The sequence below is a fragment of the Hemicordylus capensis genome, chromosome 2 (genome assembly GCF_027244095.1).
Source record: "Hemicordylus capensis ecotype Gifberg chromosome 2, rHemCap1.1.pri, whole genome shotgun sequence".
Lineage (NCBI taxonomy): Eukaryota > Metazoa > Chordata > Lepidosauria > Squamata > Cordylidae > Hemicordylus > Hemicordylus capensis.
Window position 1 is genome coordinate 18,087,315 of NC_069658.1, and position 20,477 is coordinate 18,107,791.

A 20,477-nucleotide genomic window follows, 5' to 3' on the forward strand; every position below is an offset into this window, starting at 1 on the left:
TCTACTATGGCCCTGCTCTTAGATACTGCCCCAAGCCCCACCCTACTTCCAGAATCTGTGGCCATTTAAAGGGGCCACACTCAATTTTGTAACCACAGGCTCTGATGGTGAGGTGGTGAGTCTTTAACCACTGGAGGTGAGTCCAGGGCATCTTCTGAGTCAGAGGACATGGTAAGGGAGTATCCTCTGGGTGAGGTGCAGGTGGTGGTTCTTCTGGATCAGGTGTCTCTTTGGGTTCTTCATCCCCAGAGTTCTTGTTGCTTGGTCCAGACAATGCTGGTGATACAACCGGGATCGTGGACAGAGTCTCGGGACCAGGTTGTGCAGCTGTTTCCAGGGGGCCTGGGGTCCACTGTGGCACTTCACCCTCAGAGTTCTCGAGGTCCGACTCCGGCGGTTGTGGCAATGGGTTCAGGTCCATGACACCCAGTTCATGGTCCATGACACCCAGTTAATAAACTTGCAGCCCTATTTTATTTATTTATTTAGTATTTTACTATCCCCTGACATGCACAGAATATGTACAGAATTTAACACACAATAAAAATAAGGTAAAAGCAGTTAAAATTTTACAAAATACAGTAAAAAACAGTCTAATAAAAAAAAACAAATTAAATAGTTTAAAATTGATTTCAGATAAAAGCCTACAAAAACAGATGTGTCTTGAAGGTCTTCCTTAAAGCAAATAGAGAAAGAGGTGCTCTTATTTCAGCAGGGGGCATACAGGTGAAACTCAGAAAATTAGAATATCGTGCAAAAGTCCATTAATTTCAGTAATGCAAATTAAAAGGTGAAACTGATATATGAGACAGACGCATTACATGCAAAGCGAGATAAGTCAAGCCTTAATTTGTTATTATAATTGTGATAATCATGGCGTACAGCTCATGAAAACCCCAAATCCACAATCCCAGAAAATTAGAATATTACATGGAACCAAGAAGACAAGGATTGTAGAATAGAACAATATCGGACCTCTGAAAAGTATACAGTGTACTGTGCTTGATTGGCCAGCAAACTCACCTGATCTGACCCCATAGAGAATCTATGGGGCATTGCCAAGAGAAGGATGAGAGACATGAGACCAAACAATGCAGAAGAGCTGAAGGCCGCTAATGAAGCATCCTGGTCTTCCATAACACCTCATCAGTGCCACAGGCTGATAGCATCCATGCCACACCGCACTGAGGCAGGAATTGCTGCAAAAGGGGCCCAAACCAAGTACTGAATACATATGCATGCTTATACTTTTCAGAGGTCCGATATAGTTCTATTCTTCAATCCTTGTCTTCTTGGTTCCATGTAATATTCTAATTTTCTGAGATTGTGGATTTGGGGTTTTCATGAGTTGTACGCCATGATCATCACAAATAAACCAAATTAAGGCTTGACTTATCTCGCTTTGCATGTAATGCGTCTGTCTCATATATCAGTTTCACCTTTTAATTTGCATTACTGAAGTTAATGGACTTTTGCACGACATTCTAATTTTCCAAGTTTCACCTGTATTCCAAAGCCGTGGGGCAGCCACAGAGAAGGGCCAGCCCTGAGTCACCAACAAATGAGCCTGCGGCAACTGTAACCAGACCTCTCCAGAAGATCACTTTGGACCAACTGCCATTTCTGCACCATTTTCAAAGGAAGCCACGCGTACAATTCATTGCAGTAATCTAAGCGGGAGGGTACCAGAACATGGGTAACTATGGGTAAATATGGCACTTACCACCATTCCACCACGTAACAATTGATTGTATAGGAAGGAACATAGGAAGCTGTTTTATACCAAATGAGACCATTGGTCCACCTAGCTCAGTATTGTCTACACTGATTGGCAGAGTTTTAGACAGGAGTCTAAAACTCTCCAGAGTTTTAGACAGCAGTCTTTCCCAGCCCTGCTTGGAGATTCCAGGGACTGAACCTGGGTCTTTCTGCATGCAAAGCAGATACTCTGTCACTGAGTTATGACCCCATCCCCGTAGGTTAGTAAACAAGGACTCAGGGGCACTGAACTGCAGGATGCAACATCACACTCGTTTGGAATGGTTGAAGACATTCCACCAGCATTATAAGAAGCTCTCTTAAGTACCAGTATTGTGGGATCAGTATAGTAAAAGACCAGCTTTCACTGAAAATTATAACACAGTGGGAAACTATCCAGCACTGGCGATGGGGAGCGATGAGATGACCTATTAGATCTCTTTTCTTCCTACAGCCGGAATGTCAGCAATTACATAAACAGCTGTAATAATAATTAGTATTGCCGCTGATGTATAACAGATCATTAGGTTTTCGAGCTAGGAGGTAAACTGCTTGTGAATCAGCAGCTCAGCCTGTGGCCTTGTTATTTATTGTTGAGCCATTTATCTTTCCCTAAGGGGAAAAAAGAAGAGACAATTATCACTTAATTATCTTATCTCATCATTTGAAGAGGAGGAACAAGCCATGTTCTCCTAGTCACAAAACAAGAAAACAAGAAAGCATGTACCAAGACTCGCACTGGGAGCTTTTTCTCATGACACAGATAAGCAATGCCCTAATCAACTATGATTTCATAATGCTTCGTTGTAAGAGATGCAAGAGATGCAGCACCACCTACCTGTCCATGCCGGAGTCTGCTCCTTTTCAATAAAACTCTCCGACTCAGAAAGAAAACAAAAACAAAATGCAGCACTTTTCGAACGGAGCAGAGGCAAGAGTTTAGTCCATGCAGCAATCACATATGCAACAGCTGTGTATCCTGAAACACCAGTAAAAATGCACTGGAGAGCTACAGGAAATGCCTGTGTGCCTGGGACAAAGATAATTGATCAGATATGGACTCACTCTGCTTCTAAGGCTGTAATGTTCAAAAGGGAAGGTTGGACCCAATTCCAGCCACGGGGCTGGGGTATCAGCATTGGATCATGACCAGCCACTGGAGGCTGTGTCACAACCTGAAGTCAGGACCAGGGGGACCCAGCAGAGAAGCAAGAGCAAAAACAAACCAACAAAAACCAGTCTGGGAGTTTATTGGAAAGCAATCTGAATTTACTGGAAAACAATCTGAGAGTCCACAACAAAACCAAGGTTCAAAATGGAGCCGTGTGTACCTGTATTCATAGCACAGCCACATACACTATGTCACAGATGCATCCATGCATACACACACCATATGATGTTTTGGTGAGCAGGCATGCAGGCACAATGGTAGCTCACCAGTGTGCACTTGCAGCAAATAAAGTCTTCACTCGAATTTTCATCCCCCCCTTCTTCCTATAGCCACTTGTCTTCCTAGAGCCGTCCCGTCATCTGACATTTGAAGAGACAGTGGGTGGGGAATGGAGTGGCAGGAAGTCTGTATACCTGTGTGAACAGGCCCTAATTTTTAGTATTCGTTACATGCAGTGCCATTCTCTGCACCTCAGTTGGTGGATTTGTGGAGGTGGCAAAAGGAGAATCCCTGCTACTGCCATCTCCACCAATCCACTGCCTGATGTGGCTGTCTCACTTGGCCTCATGGGTGGGTCAGCCTTGCAAAGCATGTGCTCCACCACACCTATGGTCCTTCCCCGAACGCCTTAACCTCTTGAAGCACTACCTTTCATTACACTAATGAAATGTAATGCTAAAGCAATCCTATGCACAGTGAGCTAAGAAAAGGCCCTGCTGGACACAGAGTGGGACCTATTCCTAAAGAGCAGGGATTCTCAACGTTCGGTCCCCAGATGTTATTGGACTTTAACTCCCATAATCCCCAACTAAAGGCCACTGGTGCTGGCGATTATGGGAGTTGAAGTCCAATAACATCCCAATGCTGAGAATCCCTGGAGAATGTCATTGCATAGAATGAATGCTAAGAATTAGAGCCTGTTCACACAGTCTGTTGTGAATATGAACAAAACAGGTTTGAAAGCAAATATTTATCGTACAGAAACATGCAAAAGAGAACCAGGATTGACTGTTCTCAAGTGAACATCACAGCTCTGAACTGAGTGAAAATGGCCCCATCTAGAAATGTGAAGGCCTGGGCGGGGGGGGAACAGGAGGATTTTTTTCTCCCTCCCCCTCCAGAGAAAAAGCTTGGGGTCCCCCTCGTCGGAGGGTGGGGGATAAGGAAGGAAATACATTGTGGTTTTTTCAGGTTTTTAAGCAGGGGAAAAACCCGAAGCACATCTCTAGTGCTAGCCCTCTGAAGCCAGGTGCCAAACACCATCCTCTTCCTGTGCAGCCTCCTCTCTTTCTCCAAACCTGTTTTTTTACAAGAAGGGGGCAGAAGGGGCCTCTTGCCACCTTGCAAGTACCCCAATAACATGATGCTTGAGGTGGCCACCTTGTCTCGCCTCATGGAAGGGCCGCCCGGTCTGCGTCAATTTTCAGCTTGCTGTCAAAGCATTGTAGCGGATCATTTTGTTGCAAAGTACAGGAACCAGAGTCTAATGCACTCACTGTCACCGCTCAATGCGTATTTAACAGGCTTCTATTTTGTCTTTTTAACAAGAATAAATTACCCATCAGCACAGGGGAGTCAAACTCTCCGAGCAGGTTGCTTTGCAAGACTTTGAGGAGCCCAATGATCAATGGTTTATTTGCAAACAACTTAGGCCAGGAAAGACTGGTGGAAACAGTAGAGGCCAAGATAAACGGCTCCAGCTGCAAGAGTTCAATGCACATTATTATAAAGCCACTAGAATCTATTCTTCGCTATGTCTTACGGGTCGCTTTTATAAAAAATCACTGCGCAGTGAGCATATCTTCTCTGCTACCAAGAACTCTTGAAAAGCTCTTCAGATTTGGCCTCTACTAGACAGATGGGTTTTTGTGGACTGGCTTTGCAATGAGCTTTTCTCCTGCTTCAGTCGCTAACAAGGTTGATCAAATAGGGGGGGATCACAGAGTAGCAATTCTATAGGGAAGTAGGTTCTAAAGCAGGGCTGCGCAACTTCAGTCCTCCAGCTTTGTTGTACTACGAATCCCATCATCCCCAGACACAGTGGGTAACAGTTGGGGGTGAACGCAGTTGTAGTCCAACATCTGCAGGAGGGCCAAAGTAGTGCAGCCCTAAATTAAAGTGTGGAGAACAGAAATAGAACAATGCATCCTCCACTCTGGACTCTAGAACCCTATTCATACATAATGTTGCATATTCATTCAGATGTCTGTACACACTTGTTTTTGTGTGAATTAAAGTTAACACATGCACAAAGCAAACCTGAGTGCAGGCCCCCTCAAAAGTAGGATATAGATAGTCTACTACTGGCTTTGGAATGCGCTCCCTAGTGAAATAAGAGCCTCCCCATCTCTGACAGCTTTTAAAAAATCTTTAAAGATGCATCTGTTCACCCAGGCTTTTAATTAATATTGTTTTAATGGTTTTAATGCTGTTTTAAAATATTCTTTAAAAAAAAATTTAAAAAATTGTTGTAATGTTTTAAACTTTTCATTTTTGTTTTAACTAATGTTTTACTTTCTGTTTTTATTCTGTTGTAAACCGCCCAGAGACATAAGTTTTGGGCGGTATAAAAATATGTTAATAAATAAAGAATAAATAAATAAATACTATATATGCATTGAACACACATAATTGTGTGAACATAGATGTATGTGCATTGAACAGAACAGCCCTATTCACACATTATGTTCAATTAGCATACAATCTATGTACAACATATGCATATGCACATCTGAACACTGTTAGTTTATACACCGCCCTATATAAAATCTCAGGGTGGTTTACAATTTAAACAAACAGCAAAAGGAAAAGGAAAAAGGAAAGATTGTGCTGTCAAGTCGGTGTTGACTCCTGGCAACCACAGAGCCATGTGGTTTTTTTGGTAGAATATAGGAGTGGGTCACCATTGCATTCTCCCGTACAGTATGAGATGATGCCTTCCAGCACCTTCCTATATCGCTGCTGCTCAATATAGGTGTTTCCCGTAGTCTGGGAAATATACCAGTGGGGATTTGAACCAGCAACCTCCTGCTCTCTAGGCAAGTTGCTTCCCTGCTGCCCTGTTAGGTGGCAAACAGCAAGTAAAACTTAAAACTCATAAAACAGATTAAAATTACCATGAATAACAGTTTGGGCCTGGGATACCTGAGGGACCGCCTGCTCCTAAGGTTGCTGCCCACTTGACGAGGTCATCTGAGGGGGCTCTGCTCCGGGTGCCGATAATGAGGGAGGCTTGGTTATCATGCATGCGGGACAGGGCCTTCTCTGTGGCTGCCCCCGGGATTTGGAATGCTCTCCCCGTGGCCATTCACTCCTCGGACTCCATCACAGTTTTTAGAAAGAGTGTAAAATCTTGGCTTTTTGCCCAGGCTTTTATCTGATTGTCTCTGCTGCTGCTCTTTGTTCTCTGTATTGCTTTTATGCTTTTGTTTTAAATTTTTAATCAGATTTGTTTTATATTTTTAGCTTAATATTTTAATTGTGTCTTTTTTACAATCTAGTTTTTAAAATTTGCTGTAAACCACCTCTGGATTGTTTTAATGAAAGGCGGTATATAAAACACAATAAATACATAAATAAATACATGAATAAAACTGTAAATCATCATAAACTAAAAGCCTGATGAAACAGTTGTGTTTTCAAAAGTCATTTAAAAATCACCAGAGATGGGGAGATTCTGATGTCATTTGGGAGTGTGCTCCAAAGCCCTTAGGCAGCCACAGAGAAGTCACGGTCCTGAGTTGCCACCAGACAGCAACTGGCAGCAATTGCAACCAGAACTCCCCCAAAAGATCTTACTAGGCAGTGAGGTTCATGAAGAAGAAGAAGCTCTCTTAAAATTATTCACATTTTGTTCAACATTTGTACAGTATCCGCTTATCTGTTCCATGCATTTCAGGGGGTCTGTACTCACCCAGGTTGACTTTTAAAGCATGTAAAGTCATTTACACAAAAACATGTACATGTGTACAGATGTCAGAAGGCACAAACATAGTGTCTGAACAAGTAACTTGGGCTTGTACGAAGTCATGATTTGAGACTCTCACCGACGTGCAGAGAAATCCCATGGATGTTTACTCATAAATAATTCCAACCAAGTTCAATGGGGCTTAGTCCCAGGTAAATGTGCATAGGCTGCACGTTGCAGTCTTAGGGGCTGCTTAAACGTTATCCCATAAGAACAGCCCTGTTGGATCAGGCCCAAGGTCTATCTAGTCCAGCATCCTGTTTCACACAGTGGCCCACCAGATGCCTCTGAGAAGCCCACAGGAAAGAAGTGAGGGCATGCCCTCTCTCTTGATCTTGCTGCCTTGCAACTGGTATTTAGAGGCATCTTGCCTCCTAGGCTAGAGGTGGCCTATAGCCACCAGACTAGTAGTCATTATTAGACCTGTCCACCATGAATCTGTCTAAGCCCCTTTTTAAAACCATATAAGCAAGTGGTCATCACCACATCCCATAGATGAATTATGTGTTGTACTTCCTTTTGTTGTTCCTAAATTACCTGCCCATCAGTTTCATGGGATGATCCCTAATTCTTATGTTGTGAGGGAGAAAAATTCATGTCTACACACTGCTCCATGCATAACTTTATACACATCTATCATGTCTCCACGTAGTTGCCTCTTTTCCAAAGTAAAAGCCCCAGATGCTGAAGCCTTGTCTCATAAGGAAGGTGCTCTAGACCTCTGACTATCTTGGTTGCCCTCCTCTGCACCTTTTCCAGTTCTACAATGTCCTTCTTAAGATATGATGACCAGAACTGTACACAGAACTCCAAAAGTGGCCACACCATAGATTTGCATAAGGGCATTATAATATTAGCATTTTTTATTCTCAACCCCCTTCCTAATGATCCCTAGCATGGAATTAGCCTTTTTCACAGCTGCCAGGCACTGTAGACACTTTCAATGGGCTGCCCATCACAACACCAAGATCTCTCTCCTCGTGGGTCACTGACAGCTTTGATAATATCAGTGTATATGTGAAATTGGGGTTTTTTGCCCCAATATGCATCACTTTACACTTACATTGTACTGCATTTGACGTTTTGTTGCCCACTCCCCCAGTTGGAGAGATCCTTTTGGAGCTCCTCACAATCTGTTTTGGATTTCAGAGTTTAATGTCATTTGCAAATCTGACCACTTCACTGCTTACCCCAACTTGAAGATCATTTATGAGCAAGTTAAAGAGCACTCATCCCAATACAGATCCCTGGGGGACCCCACTTCTTACTTTCTTCCATTGTGAGAACTGTCCATTTATTCCTACCCTCTGTTTCCAATCCTTCAATTAGTTACCGATCCACACATGAACGTGTCCCCTTATCCCATGACTGCTAGGTTTACTCAAGAGCGCTTGGTGGGGAACTTTGTTAAAATATTTTTGGAAGTCCAAGTGTACTATGTCAACTGGATCACCTTTATCCACATGTCTGTTGACACTCTCAAAGAACTCCAAATGTTTAGTGAGGCAAGACTTGCACTGGTAGAAGTCGTGCTGGTTCCCCTTCATCAACACCTGTTCTAAAGGTTAAACAGTTTTGTCCTCAAGTATGCTTTCCATCAATTTACCCAGCACAGAAGTTAAGCTAACTGGCTTGTAATTTCTCCGATTCCCCCTGAATCCCTTTTAGAAAATTGGAGTTACATTAGCTACTTTCCAGTCCTCTGGTACAGAGCCTGATGCAGGGATAAGTTACATATTTTTGCTAGGAAATCAGCAATTTCACTTCCTTCCAAACTCTTAAGTGGATGTCATCTGGCCCTGGCGATTTGTTAATTTTGTGTTTTTCAAGACAGTTTAGAACATCCTCTCTCATCACCTCAAATTGGCCCAGTTCTTCAGCCTCCAAGCCTGAGAAGCTCAGTTCAGGAGTGGGTATATGGTCAGTATCCTCTGTTGTGAGGACATATGCAAATAACTCATTCAGCTTCTCTGCAATCTCCTTATCCTCCTTAATAATCCCTTTCACGCCCTCATCTAAGTGTCCAACCACCTCCCTGGCAGGTTTTCTGCTTACGATATATTTAAGGAAGCTTGTGTTATTCCCCTTCTCGCCTCTTCTCATCTAGGAAAGATTTAATATGCAGAGTACTGGGGATCCCACCATCAAACATTTACGTGTCTGTTTTAAACAATAAGATAATTGGTTTATTCATCCTGTTTATTGTGACCAGTGGAAGATCTCCATATTTCCTGGCACAGATTCTTCCTCAGTACCTGAGATCCTTTAACTGGAGATGCTGGAACTGAACCCAGAACCTTATGCATGCAACATGCATAGCCATCTGTGTAATAGCAACCATGGATAATAGCTCCTGAAAGATCCATGACTTGGTTCAGTCCTTTTTTAAGCTATCTGAACTAACAGCCGTCACAGACTCTTGTAACAGTGAAATCTGTGTTAATTGCAAATTGTAAGAAGAAATGTGTCTCTCTTGTCAGCTCTGAACTTTATAGCTCATCAGCTTGATTAGGCAACTGAACTACTATGTTGGGAGGGAGAAACATTTCTCTGAATGCCTTTTATGCTTTTCTAGGCCTCCGTCACTCCCCTTTCTTAGCTATATTATCTTTATTCCAAGCTTCAGCCTTTCCTCACAGTAAAGAGGCGCCAAGGTCTTGATCATTTGAGTTGCTCTTTTTCTGCACTTTCTTCAGCACAATGGCATGTTATAACCGGCAATTAGCCTTCTAGATCTCCAGCAGGATGCAAAAATGAAGGGAAGGAAATGAAGGTGCAATCTTCACATTTTCGAGATCATATGAGGCTGCCTTATTGGGACAGACTATGGGTTCACCCCACCAGTGGCGTTCACTTCCACTGCCAGAAGTTCTCTTAAGGTCTCAGGCAGAGGTGCACCCCGCCCACATCTGAACTATCTCAGTTCCTCTTTACTGGAAATACTGGGGATTGAACCTAGAACTTCTGTATTTAGAGCAGGTGCTTAACCACTGAGCTAGGGCCTTTCTCCACTGCCTAAAGCCCAGTGCTTAAGAACATAGGAAGCTGCCTTATACCGAGTCAGACCATTGGTCCATCTAACTCATTATTGTCTACCCTGACTGGCAGCAGCTTTCCAAGGTTCCAGGCAGGAGTCTCTCCCAAGCCTACCTAGAGATGCCACCTGGGAGTGAAACGTGGAACCTCCTGCATGCAAGCAGATGCTCTACCATTGAGCTACAGCCCCATACTCTAAGGGGAATATCTTACACAGTCAGTGCTCACATGTATTCACCCATCCAGATACAAAGCAGGGCAGACCCTGCTTAGTAAAGGGAAGATTCACACTTGCTACTGCAAGTCTGACTCTCCTCCCCTTGACTACTCCTTGTCTTTCACTTAACAACGGCTACACATTTATATACAGACCATTTATATTTGCAAAGTGCTTTAAAATCTTTATTAGGTTCATCCTCACAACAACCCTGTGAGGTAGGTTATTTATTTCCATTTTACAAATGGAGAACTGAAGCCGAGAGATAGTCACCCAAATCCAGCATGGCAGACCCATTCACATCACAGTCCTCACCCCATTTCCTATTGAACTGAATGCGTGCCTCCGATGGGGATACACATCCCAATCTAGGGCCATTTCTTGCATGCAATGAAAGCACAGCTCGAGCTGGATCAAGACCAGTAAGCCCCAGTGCCACAGATACACTCCACTCACTGGACAAGGATGGGATCCAAAGGGCTACTGGCAGAAGCGTAGGACACTTCTGCTAGTGCAATTGGGGTCCTTGATACATGGGAACATAGGAAGCTGCCCTATACCAAGTCAGCCCATTGGTCCATCTATTTACCCAATCCTAAAGTTTAGCCTGGGAGGCACAGGAACTGCAGCAGCAAGGAGATGGCTGGCAAGTCCCATTCTGTGAATGGGACTCTGCTCATGGTTCTTAGGATCCAGTAGCTATCTCTGCCTAATGATCAGTGCTGTGATCTGGGCACAAATGGTGACAAAATACACCAGAAACATAGGAAGCCGCCTTATACTGAATCAGACCATTGGTCTATCTAGCTCAGTGTTGTCTACAATGACCGGCAGCGGCTCTTAAAATGTTTCAGGCAGGAGTCCTTCCCAGCCCTACCTGGAGACACCAAGGATTGAACCTGGGATGTCCTGCACGCAAGGCAGATGGCTCTGCTACGAAGCTGTGGCCCCATCCCCTAAATTGCTTCAACTCTAGCTCATCACAGACTTAGAGATTCAGTTGCTCTGGATAGATTTATTTCTCTTTAGAGAAGGACATTGTACAGATGTTTCCATTCAATGGCAGTATTAAAAAATCTCTTATATAAAACACACACACATTATGTCACAATAATTTTTTTTTAAAGTGGGGAAATGTTCTGCTTCTGCCTGATCCATTGTTACAAGCGCATATGCTCATACACGCATGCACGCACACACACACACACACACACACACACACGGAAAACCCTGAATATTTTAGTGCTAGTCTCATAGTTCCAAGTAAATTTGCAACCTAGCATTGAAACCTCAGCTTCAGTTGAAAGAAATTGTTTGACATTTAAAAAAAAAAAAAGGAGAGAGAGAGATCAAAGAGACTTTTAAAGTCATAAGACACAAAATAAAGTCTGGGTTTTCCTTTTCTTTCTTTTGAACAAGATATATACACCAAAAATTAATAATAATAATAAAATAATAATAATAACAATAATTAGCCAAAAAAGGCATTGGTTTTTAATGCTATTAGAAAGCTATAAAAATGTGCACGGTCCTATTCTTCTTATCCTGAAAGACCAACGGTGTAGAAAGTGCCTCCACTTTCCAGAAATTTCCTCCGGGGATAATTCTGTTTCAAGTACCTGTAAGAAGAATGCAGGGAAAGGGTAAGAAAAGTTATATATACTTTTTATGTATAAGACAGAGAATAAAGTTTTATATCCAGGCATCTACACATCCATTTCCCAACTCTCCAGGTGCAAGCACCCCCAACCCTCTGATGAGCAGCACACCCAGAACCGTACAGATCTCCATCCGTGATGTGTCATCTCCACTGCCATTTTTGAGAAGGTAAGAACCACCAGGAATCGTTTCTGAGCAGCCAGAGAGGGCTCCCCCTGTTTCTTACCATCTCCATTCCCCAGTGCAAATGACAGAAAACTCGCTTCTCTCCTAAGCCCTCTTCCTGTGTGCCAGGAAAAGGATCTGAGGGAAGAGAGGGGATTGGTGATGACCACAAATAAAGGAAGGAGCTAACCCTAAATTGTAGGTCCCTGTTTATCTTTGTCATTCTTACAGTTAAAAAGCTGTGCTCCAAGCTGGGTCTGTTAAAATACAACTTTGATACCGTCAGAAGTCTTTGGGTGATGCTAGCTGTTTACAAGTCCCAACAGCTGCTACAGCTTCTTGTGAAAAGCTTGCTTATTTATTACAGCTATTTATTGAATGTATATACTGATTTTCCATAAGATACTCAAAACAAGCAGAACCAACAAAATTAAAAACAACCAATCATAAAAATGCAAATATCACATAAGCAAAATAACAATAAAATCCAGAGTCAGCATGAGAACGCCTGCCTGAACAAAAACCACATAGTTCTAAGTAGAACGAATGGAGCCGACTTTCCACTTCTTTTGACTTAATCTTAACTGAAGACCCCCTCCACGTACTGTGAATTTGGTTTGTATCTGACCGTCAACACATGGGTTATAGAGGGGTGTTGCCTATACTCTGAATGGCCACCATTTTGAGACATACGCCCAATGGGATCCTCTAGAACTCCTTTCCCTATGCTGTGAATTTAGCTTGTATTGGATGCAAATGTTATTAGAAGGTAACACACAGAGACATGATCTCATAAGCCCGGTGGTTCAGCGGTGGCTAGCCTGCCTAAATACCCCACCTCTATAACAAGGTTAGCAGAGCAAGCGCGCGCGCTAACCCCGTTTCTGTGATTGTGAGTTGCCGTGGTACGGCTACCGCGCTGCAGCAACTCACAAGGAGACCCCTGACCAGGAGGCAACAACAAGCCTCCCGGTGTCAAGGGTCTCCCTAGAATGCCCTGCACACTTGTGTGGGGCATCCTGGGACTGGCCCCTGATTCTGGCCACCTGTACCAGCTCCATGACGGAGCTGGTAATTGTGTGGGCAGCTGGAGTGCTTGTATGCGGCGAGAGCAGGCCAAGCCCTCCTCAGATCTCCACACTGCTCTTGTGGAGAGCCTCATTACAAAACCACCCCTCTTATAAGTCAGTTATCTCATATGCTAATAAAACCTTCACAAATGAGCCCTATGAAAGAGATAATAAAATTAACTATAAACCATAGTTTATACAATGCATACAATAAACCTCATTTTTATAGAAGTCTAATCAACTGGCTGTGATGTTGGAGAAGGGTGCCGATAAAAGCTTCCTATGAAGATCTGGAGGAATGGAGTCTGGTGCAAAGAAGTGCCCCACAAGGCATACACATGTCGGCTATCCATCAGCCTTCTTCAGTGGCAACAACGTGAAAATCCCAAACTCCTTGCTAGTCCCCAAAACATTTTAGTACATATAATATAGTTCTATATAGTACTGGGTAGAGCCATCCAGCGTTCTCTCATTTTTTAAATCTCTGTGCGGAATGAGTTTTGTTCTGGGCAGCCGTATCAAGGCCGTGTGCACATACACATACATTCAGAGTGGGGCCTTCCTGATTCAACCTGAGCGGGATCTAAAATTAACTGAGTGGATACCAAAAAAAACTTGTAAGCGCATGCACGTGCACACGCCTTAAAGGGAACACTGGAGCCATCCTTCTCCTGCTTATTAACAGCAGCCATGATCACAGCTGCAAACAGAACAAGGAAACACTTTCAAGACCTCAGGAAATTTCCTCTTGGGCACTCTAGCCATACCTGATTCACTGCCTCTCATGCTTCTTCTCCATTGTCCATCTCAACCTCGTCCAGGTCAGTTACATCTGTGGCTCGTGACAAAATGTCAGCCATAAGTGCCTCCTCCAGTTTTTTGCGTACCTGTTGCACTCGTTCCTCTTGTTTCCTGCGGAATCATTCAGAAAGCCATATTTGAAAATCCAGCTCTTAAAAAGACAGGGCGGGACTGTGGAATAATCCAGTCAGCAGGGCAATGCTCTCCAGACAGGAATTTAGGGTGAAGAAATTTAAATGACAAGTGCAAGCCACAAAATGGTGCTCGCAGGCCGGGTGTGTATTATCACCACATGTACGACTTTTACTTAGGGTTAGTAAAGCAGCTTGCAGTTTAGTTGAAGCATACAAAAAACCAGTTTTGCATCCATCTATATACAAAATTCCAGAGCAATGCTTTGGGATGCTATCCCGTTGCAGGGGTGCAACAGTAGGAGAGAGGGCATGCCCTCAGCTCTTGCCAGTGAGGGCTTCCCAGAGGTATCTGGTGGGCCACTGTGTGAAACAGGATGCTGGACTAGAAAAGGTCTTGGACTTGATCCAGCAAGGCTTTTCTTATGCACCTCTCCAAATTCCTTCAAATCCCTCCTCAGAACCCGCAAGGCCTCTGGCACAGTCTCAGAACCTACTGCAACTAACCCTAAAGACATGTGACTGAAATGATTATATATTCTTCCCCTGGTGAATACTGCCTCCATTTACCTGCCCGCTTTCTGTTGTTTCCTTTGCAACTACTTTCTAGATCGGGAGGTGTGCAAACTTGGCCCTCCAGCTGTTGATGAGCTACAACTCCCTGGGGAAGGTGGAAGTTGCAGTTTAACAACATCTGGAGGGTGAAGTTTGCCCACCCCTGTTCTAGATTGTAAGCCCCTCGGGGCAAGGACCTGTTATCTCAAAGTGCCATGCACTTTAACACACACACACACACACACACACACTAGGAGTTTCCACTTCAAGGACAGTGCCTGCAGCCACCAACATGAAAACTCTCTGCATACAATATGTCATGTTAGAAATTAAAATGTTCCTTCCCTGCTATTTTTAGGGATGCGATTTGTTATCGCATCTGAACCTGGCAAATCCTGGCTTGTTCCAATTACAGTTTATGAAGCGGCTAGTTTATGACATTGGGACTGAAACCAATTCAACCATTAACCCATGCTTTAGCATAGCATCTGAACTGGGCTATTCAAATAAAACCATAAATTCAAAACAGGATCAATTGGCTAAAAGCTATTTTCCAAATACCAAACAATGTACCAACCAGGAAAAGCCTGCTTAAAAAGCCACAGCTATCCTCTGAAAACTCACAAAGGATCGTAAGATGTTAAGAGTTGGAAGGGACGCTATAGCTTATAGGTTTTCTAGTCTAGTAGAACTATCTAGGAATTAAATTTCATAACAAGGAGGCCACCACCAAGTAGGACCTACTCTTGGTGGTGCCCCCCCCCGCTTACTTCAGAAAATGCAGGCACTCTAGGCAGGTATTCAAGTCTGGTATGTGCATGTTTATGACAAGTAATGTGGAGATAATAACCACCTGTGAACTTGCCTGAATATTTGCTTAGGCTAGAATAGTTGTTCTCTTGCTAGAGAGAATCAGTTATGCCTAATTTGTGAACCTATGGCCTGAGCTAAAGACAGAGTATCTCCTCCATCTTCTTTTATTGCAAGAGGTGTTAACAATGATGTAGAACTATCAAATTCAAGGGGGGAAAGAAGTCACTTGAGACCTTTCAAGCCATACACAGAGTCTGATGGAGAAAAAAGAAAGATCTCACACTGTTCTCCCCCATATATCATTGTTGAGGAACAGTGAATACCCAACAGCTCTGCACGCCTGTAAAACTTTCATAAAGCCAAGCAAAGAGAGTGAACTTAGTTTCCCAAAACTTTTCCAAACAGACTTTCCATTAATACGAATCCAGTTCAACAAACAGAGAATAGTTGAGGGAGCACAGTGTTCTCATCTTCAAACATTCTTCTACAATATTTCTCAATTCAAGCAACCGTGTTTGAAACCAGGAAACGAAAAGCAAACCCAAAAGTGATTGTTCTAGTTAGCTGCCTAAAGATAACTGAAGCAGAACACACTAGTGTTGGAAATTGCATTTTAGCTTTGTGGACGTGGATGACCTCGGGCATTAGACAAGCATATCACCCAACCTGTAGCCTGACCTTCTCCCCCTTCTGTTAGAGCTATTCCCAGATCCCTTCCGACATGAAAAAGAAACCTAGTTTGAAAGAGAGATTGCTAAAAGCAGTGGGACAAGGAAAAAGGACAATTCCTACATTGTTCAGGGAAAGGAAAAAGAAGCAGAAGGAAAGGAGGGTGGAAGTTATTGCCCACTGACGTGACAGGGGAAATATTTCAATTTTTAAAAGTGCTTTAAAATTTGCACAGGAGTGGCTGTGCAAATAAGGCTGCCATGCACACAGACTCTAACTTGGGTTTCATGTTCAGAGATGCAAGTTTTGGGCAGTATAGAATATTTTAAATAAATAAATGTCCACACAAATACAGGGAAGTTAGCTATCACACAATGGAGTTTTAATGTATGGAATTTATCGCCATAGGATGTGACAATGGTCACTAGCGAAGCTCTCTCTATTTAAAAAGGTGATATTCCATCTTAATGGAAGAGGGGCTTAAGGTGGCTTGCAACAAGAATTAAGAGATGACTTTTATTAAAGGGTTAGCCAAGCATCTGGGCAATATACCTATCAATGGTTATGAACAACAGCAGCTAAGGCTGACCCAAACGTTCTCAAAGGAGAATCTGGGGGAACTGGGAGGTGGAAGGGAGAGGCAGACAACCCTTTTAATCAGCTTGCCCACTAGGGTAAGTGATGCGGGCAGCAGCCTGTGGCTAAACCTTTGGTGGTACCCATTGCTGCTGCCACTATCACTGCCGCCAGCCTTCTCCTCCCTGTCTGCCTCCCTCCACTCTTGTTGATGCTGGCAAAGAGCTGGCGTGCAGGCAGATGTCGCCACTGCCAGGCAAGTATCTCTGGGCAGTGATGTCATCAGCCCGCATGCCAACTCTTTGCCATCGCACTTGAGGGCAGAGGGAGATGGGCAGGTGGGTGGCTGCAGGGGTCGCTGGAGTGCGACCCCCTCAGCCCTGGCCCCATTCATGCTTTTCACACAGCACTACAAATGCGTATTCACTCATTTAAAAGGCTACTTCTCAAGACACACACTTCTCAAAGCAGTTTACACAGCAAAAGAAATGAGAAGATGGTTCCCTGTCCCAAAAGGAGCTCACCAGCAGAAGCCACCAGAACCAGAAAGGAAGCTTATCCTGGCTTGGACAAGGACCACTGCGATTCCCTTGCCATATAGAAGAATCGCCCATTTAAAAAGGTGCCTCTTTGCCCGGTCAGCAGGGGTAACTCGCTAACTCGTGCCATCATCTCCTGAAGAGGCCAGCAACCTCCTGAGTTGCGTTTTCATTTCTCGTCACTTCTGTTTTGCTTTTGTAGATTAAGTTGCACACTGCATTGGGTGCCCCAACAGAAAAGCAGCATCTAAATGCAATCACAATCAACTGCTTACTTTTCAGTGGTGGGCCAGAAGCCAATTCTGCACGTGCCCTCAAACACATGGGACTGGTATGCCACTAGTTGTGGCATGGCTGGCAGCCAGGACCAGCAAGAATGGGCTAACAGCAGCCAACTGCTGATGCAAGCAGGCAAGTGGCACTAGAACAGGCCTGCTCAACTTTGCCCCCCCCAGCTATTTTTGGACTACAATTCCTATAATTCCCAGTCACAGTGGCCAATAACCAGGGATTGTGGGAGTTGTAGGCCAACATCTGCAGGAGAGCCAATGTTGAGCAGCCCTGCACTAGAACCAGGGGTCGTCCCATGAAACTGATGGCCATGAAATTTAGGACCAAGAAAAGTAAGTACTTTCTCACGCACCACATAATTAACCTGTGGAATTCTCTGCCAGGGGATGTGGTGATGACCACCAGCTCGGATGGCTTTAAAAGGGGCTTAGACAAATTCATGGAAGAAAGATCTACCAATGGCTACTAGTCTGAGGGCTATAGGCCACCTCCATGCTCAAAGTCGAGATGCCTCTAAATACCAGTTGCAGGGGAGTAACAACGAGAGAGGGAGAGGGAGAGGGAGAGGGAGAGAGTATGCCCTCGCCTCTGACCTGTGGGCTTCTCTGAGGCATCTAGTGGGCCACTGTGGAAAACAGGATGCTGGACTTGATACAGCAAGATGCCTGATCCAGCAGGGCTATTCTTATGTTATGGTATGCCATGCAATGCTATGACACGAGCAGCCATGCACCCATGCTCCAAAGCCTCTCAAAATGTCAAGTGTTTTCAAGGTAGTGATACGGCTTCAGTTCAGATAATGCCTCGAAAGCTATTCCATCTGCAAAGTGCAAAGGAAGCAGCTGTGCCTTTTCGTTTATTTCAAAGCTCTTGGGTCAAGTTCACGCCGAGGCTGCAAACGTGCCCAGTAAAGAAACATATCGCGAAATAATAAAGATGTTTTATGTTGCTGTTTACAGAGTTTTTACTTTATCTTCCCATTCAGCACCTTGCGCTGGGTCAGGCTTTAGTAGTATTGGGGGGCGGTAATGTCAGTGCTGATGAATGAGATTTATTTTTAAGCAGCACACAGGCGATGCAAAGATAATTCTACAAAGTACAGGCCGGGGATCTCCAAAGAAGCACCCCATGAATACGGAATAACTGGCAGAAGTGAGGGGGAAGTGCATCAGACTCCAGAGGCAAGGCTGCTGCTTAATTTAAAAATGAAACTGCTCTTAATTTTGTTTCAATTCATTATTTTACCGCCTTGAGATTGTTTTTAATGAAAGGCAGTATATAAATTCAACAATAAATAAATAAAATTTTGTTTTTTATCCATTCTTATATTTGTGAACCGCCTAGAGTCATCTGGGTGATGCAGTATAAGAATTTAATTAATTAATTAATTAATTAATTATGAAATAAATACAATTTATTTTATTTTATTGTAAACCGCCCAGAGACGTAAGTTTTTGGTGGTATAAAAATGTTTTAATTATAATTAAATTAATTAAATAAAAGCTGAGAGAGAGAGTTATCAAATCATCTGCTAATGTTTATAGAGTTTGAAGAAAATGAACGGCAGTCGCTAATGTGGAGCCCTAGGTGGGGGTCCTGAAGGAGCATCACGTTAGGAAGAAGGGAAGAAGATTAAAGAACAGTGGGCAGAGATGAGAGGCCTGCAGCCAAAGATTTGACAGGCTGTGGATTCACACATAACAGGAAACCTACTTCCAAAGTTGGTAACCAAGTTGCCTGTGATAGGAATGTGCAGAAGTGGTCCGATTGTGAACTGGGCCAGTTCAAACAGTTCAATTGCAAACCGCTTCAAACCAGATTGAGCTGGTTCGTTGAACTGACTTACCCAGCCGATCAGTTCAACCGAACCGTTTCACCTGCCTGCGGTTCGGTCCGAATTCGGACTGAACCATGCGAAACCTTCCATGCACACCCCCTAGTCTGTGATTGCCTGAATCCATGCCATAGCAGGAGCCTGAGGATTTGAGGACTCAAAACAGAGATGCATAACCAAGAGTTAAAGGTGGCTTGCCAAACCAAGTGCCACTCCCACTTAGGGAATGTTCATTATGTGGCCCGTGGGCCACTGGCAGCCCATGTGAAGACACAGACCCAATATGCTGCTTCTCCCCTCCACTTACCCCCTCCTGCTGGCCACAGCAGTGAGTGGGGGGGGGGAGAGGGCATCCGCTGATGTTCAGACTTGACTACTGCAATGTGCTCCACATAGGGCTGCCTTTATATGTAGTCCGGAAATTTCAGCTGGTCCAGAATGCAGCGGCCAGGTTCGTCTCTGGGTCATCTCAGAGAGACCATATTACTCCTACACTAAAAAAGCCACACTGGCTACCAATATGTTTCCAGGCAAAATACAAGTTTATAAAGCAAAATACAAAATGCTGGTTATCCTATATAATAAAAGGCTAAGTGAGTGGCCATGGCTTTGGAACGTTGGGGATCTGCGTCCCTGCCTCCCTGGGCTGTTCTGGGCCTGCGCGAAGCGCAGGCCCAGAAGTGCCCAAGGGACACAGGACCGCAGACACCAGTGTCCCACAGCCACGGGTGGCCATTAGCCGGTGTGTGGCGGCGGGGGAAAGTGGCCGAGGCACGGCAAGAGGAGGCCGAGACAACCAGAAGCGGCCGCCCTGAAAAAGGCGAGGGCAATGGCGGCGGGGGAAGACTGAGACGGGGGACAGGGAAGCTGGGCGAGGTGGCGGCGAAGCCGCCAATGAGGCCCCCACCCGCTCACAGCCGTCGCCCCCGCCTGCTCACCTGCCCTCCCAGCTGCCCAAAATGAAGCTGGGCGAGGTGGCGGCGAAGCCGCCAACGAGGCCCCCGCCCGCTCACAGCCGCCGCCGCCTGCTCACCCGCCCTCCCAGGTGCCCAAAATCACCTTCCCCGCTCCCCCCCAAAAAAGATTAAGGGCCAAAATGGCCCATGAGAAGGTCACCGCCCCCGCCTATCGCCCTCCCAGCTGTCGAAGACCACCTTACCCGCTCCAGCCCGAGGGAAAAGAGAGGAGCTCACGAGCAGAGCTCCTCTCTGTGCTAAGTCACTGC

General features: G+C 44.5%; 1 protein-coding gene and 1 long non-coding RNA gene across 5 annotated transcripts in view; one reads left to right on the forward strand and one right to left on the reverse strand.

Annotated features, from left to right (window-relative positions):
• The window catches only part of LOC128346096 (uncharacterized), a 50,563-nt gene that overhangs the window by 22,127 nt on the left and 7,959 nt on the right, over nt 1–20,477 (forward strand). Inside the window, exons 3-4 of one of the 3 annotated variants that reach the window (XR_008316778.1) lie at nt 11,883–11,976; nt 13,273–13,824. This is a non-coding gene — a long non-coding RNA (uncharacterized LOC128346096). Of the gene's footprint in view, nt 1–11,882; nt 12,967–13,272; nt 13,825–20,477 lie in introns of those variants that run through there. The other 2 variants (XR_008316779.1, XR_008316777.1) reach the window with 2 other exon arrangements.
• The window catches only part of MBD2 (methyl-CpG binding domain protein 2), an 84,594-nt gene continuing 74,423 nt past the window's right edge, over nt 10,307–20,477 (reverse strand). Inside the window, exons 6-7 of one of the 2 annotated variants that reach the window (XM_053298998.1) lie at nt 13,811–13,955; nt 10,307–11,768 (exon numbers count right to left, since the gene is read on the reverse strand). In XM_053298998.1, the coding sequence (XP_053154973.1) occupies nt 13,826–13,955 (130 nt within the window). In that variant the 3' untranslated portion in view covers nt 10,307–11,768; nt 13,811–13,825. The remainder of the gene's footprint in view (nt 11,769–13,810; nt 13,956–20,477) is intronic. The other variant, XM_053298999.1, reaches the window with a different exon arrangement.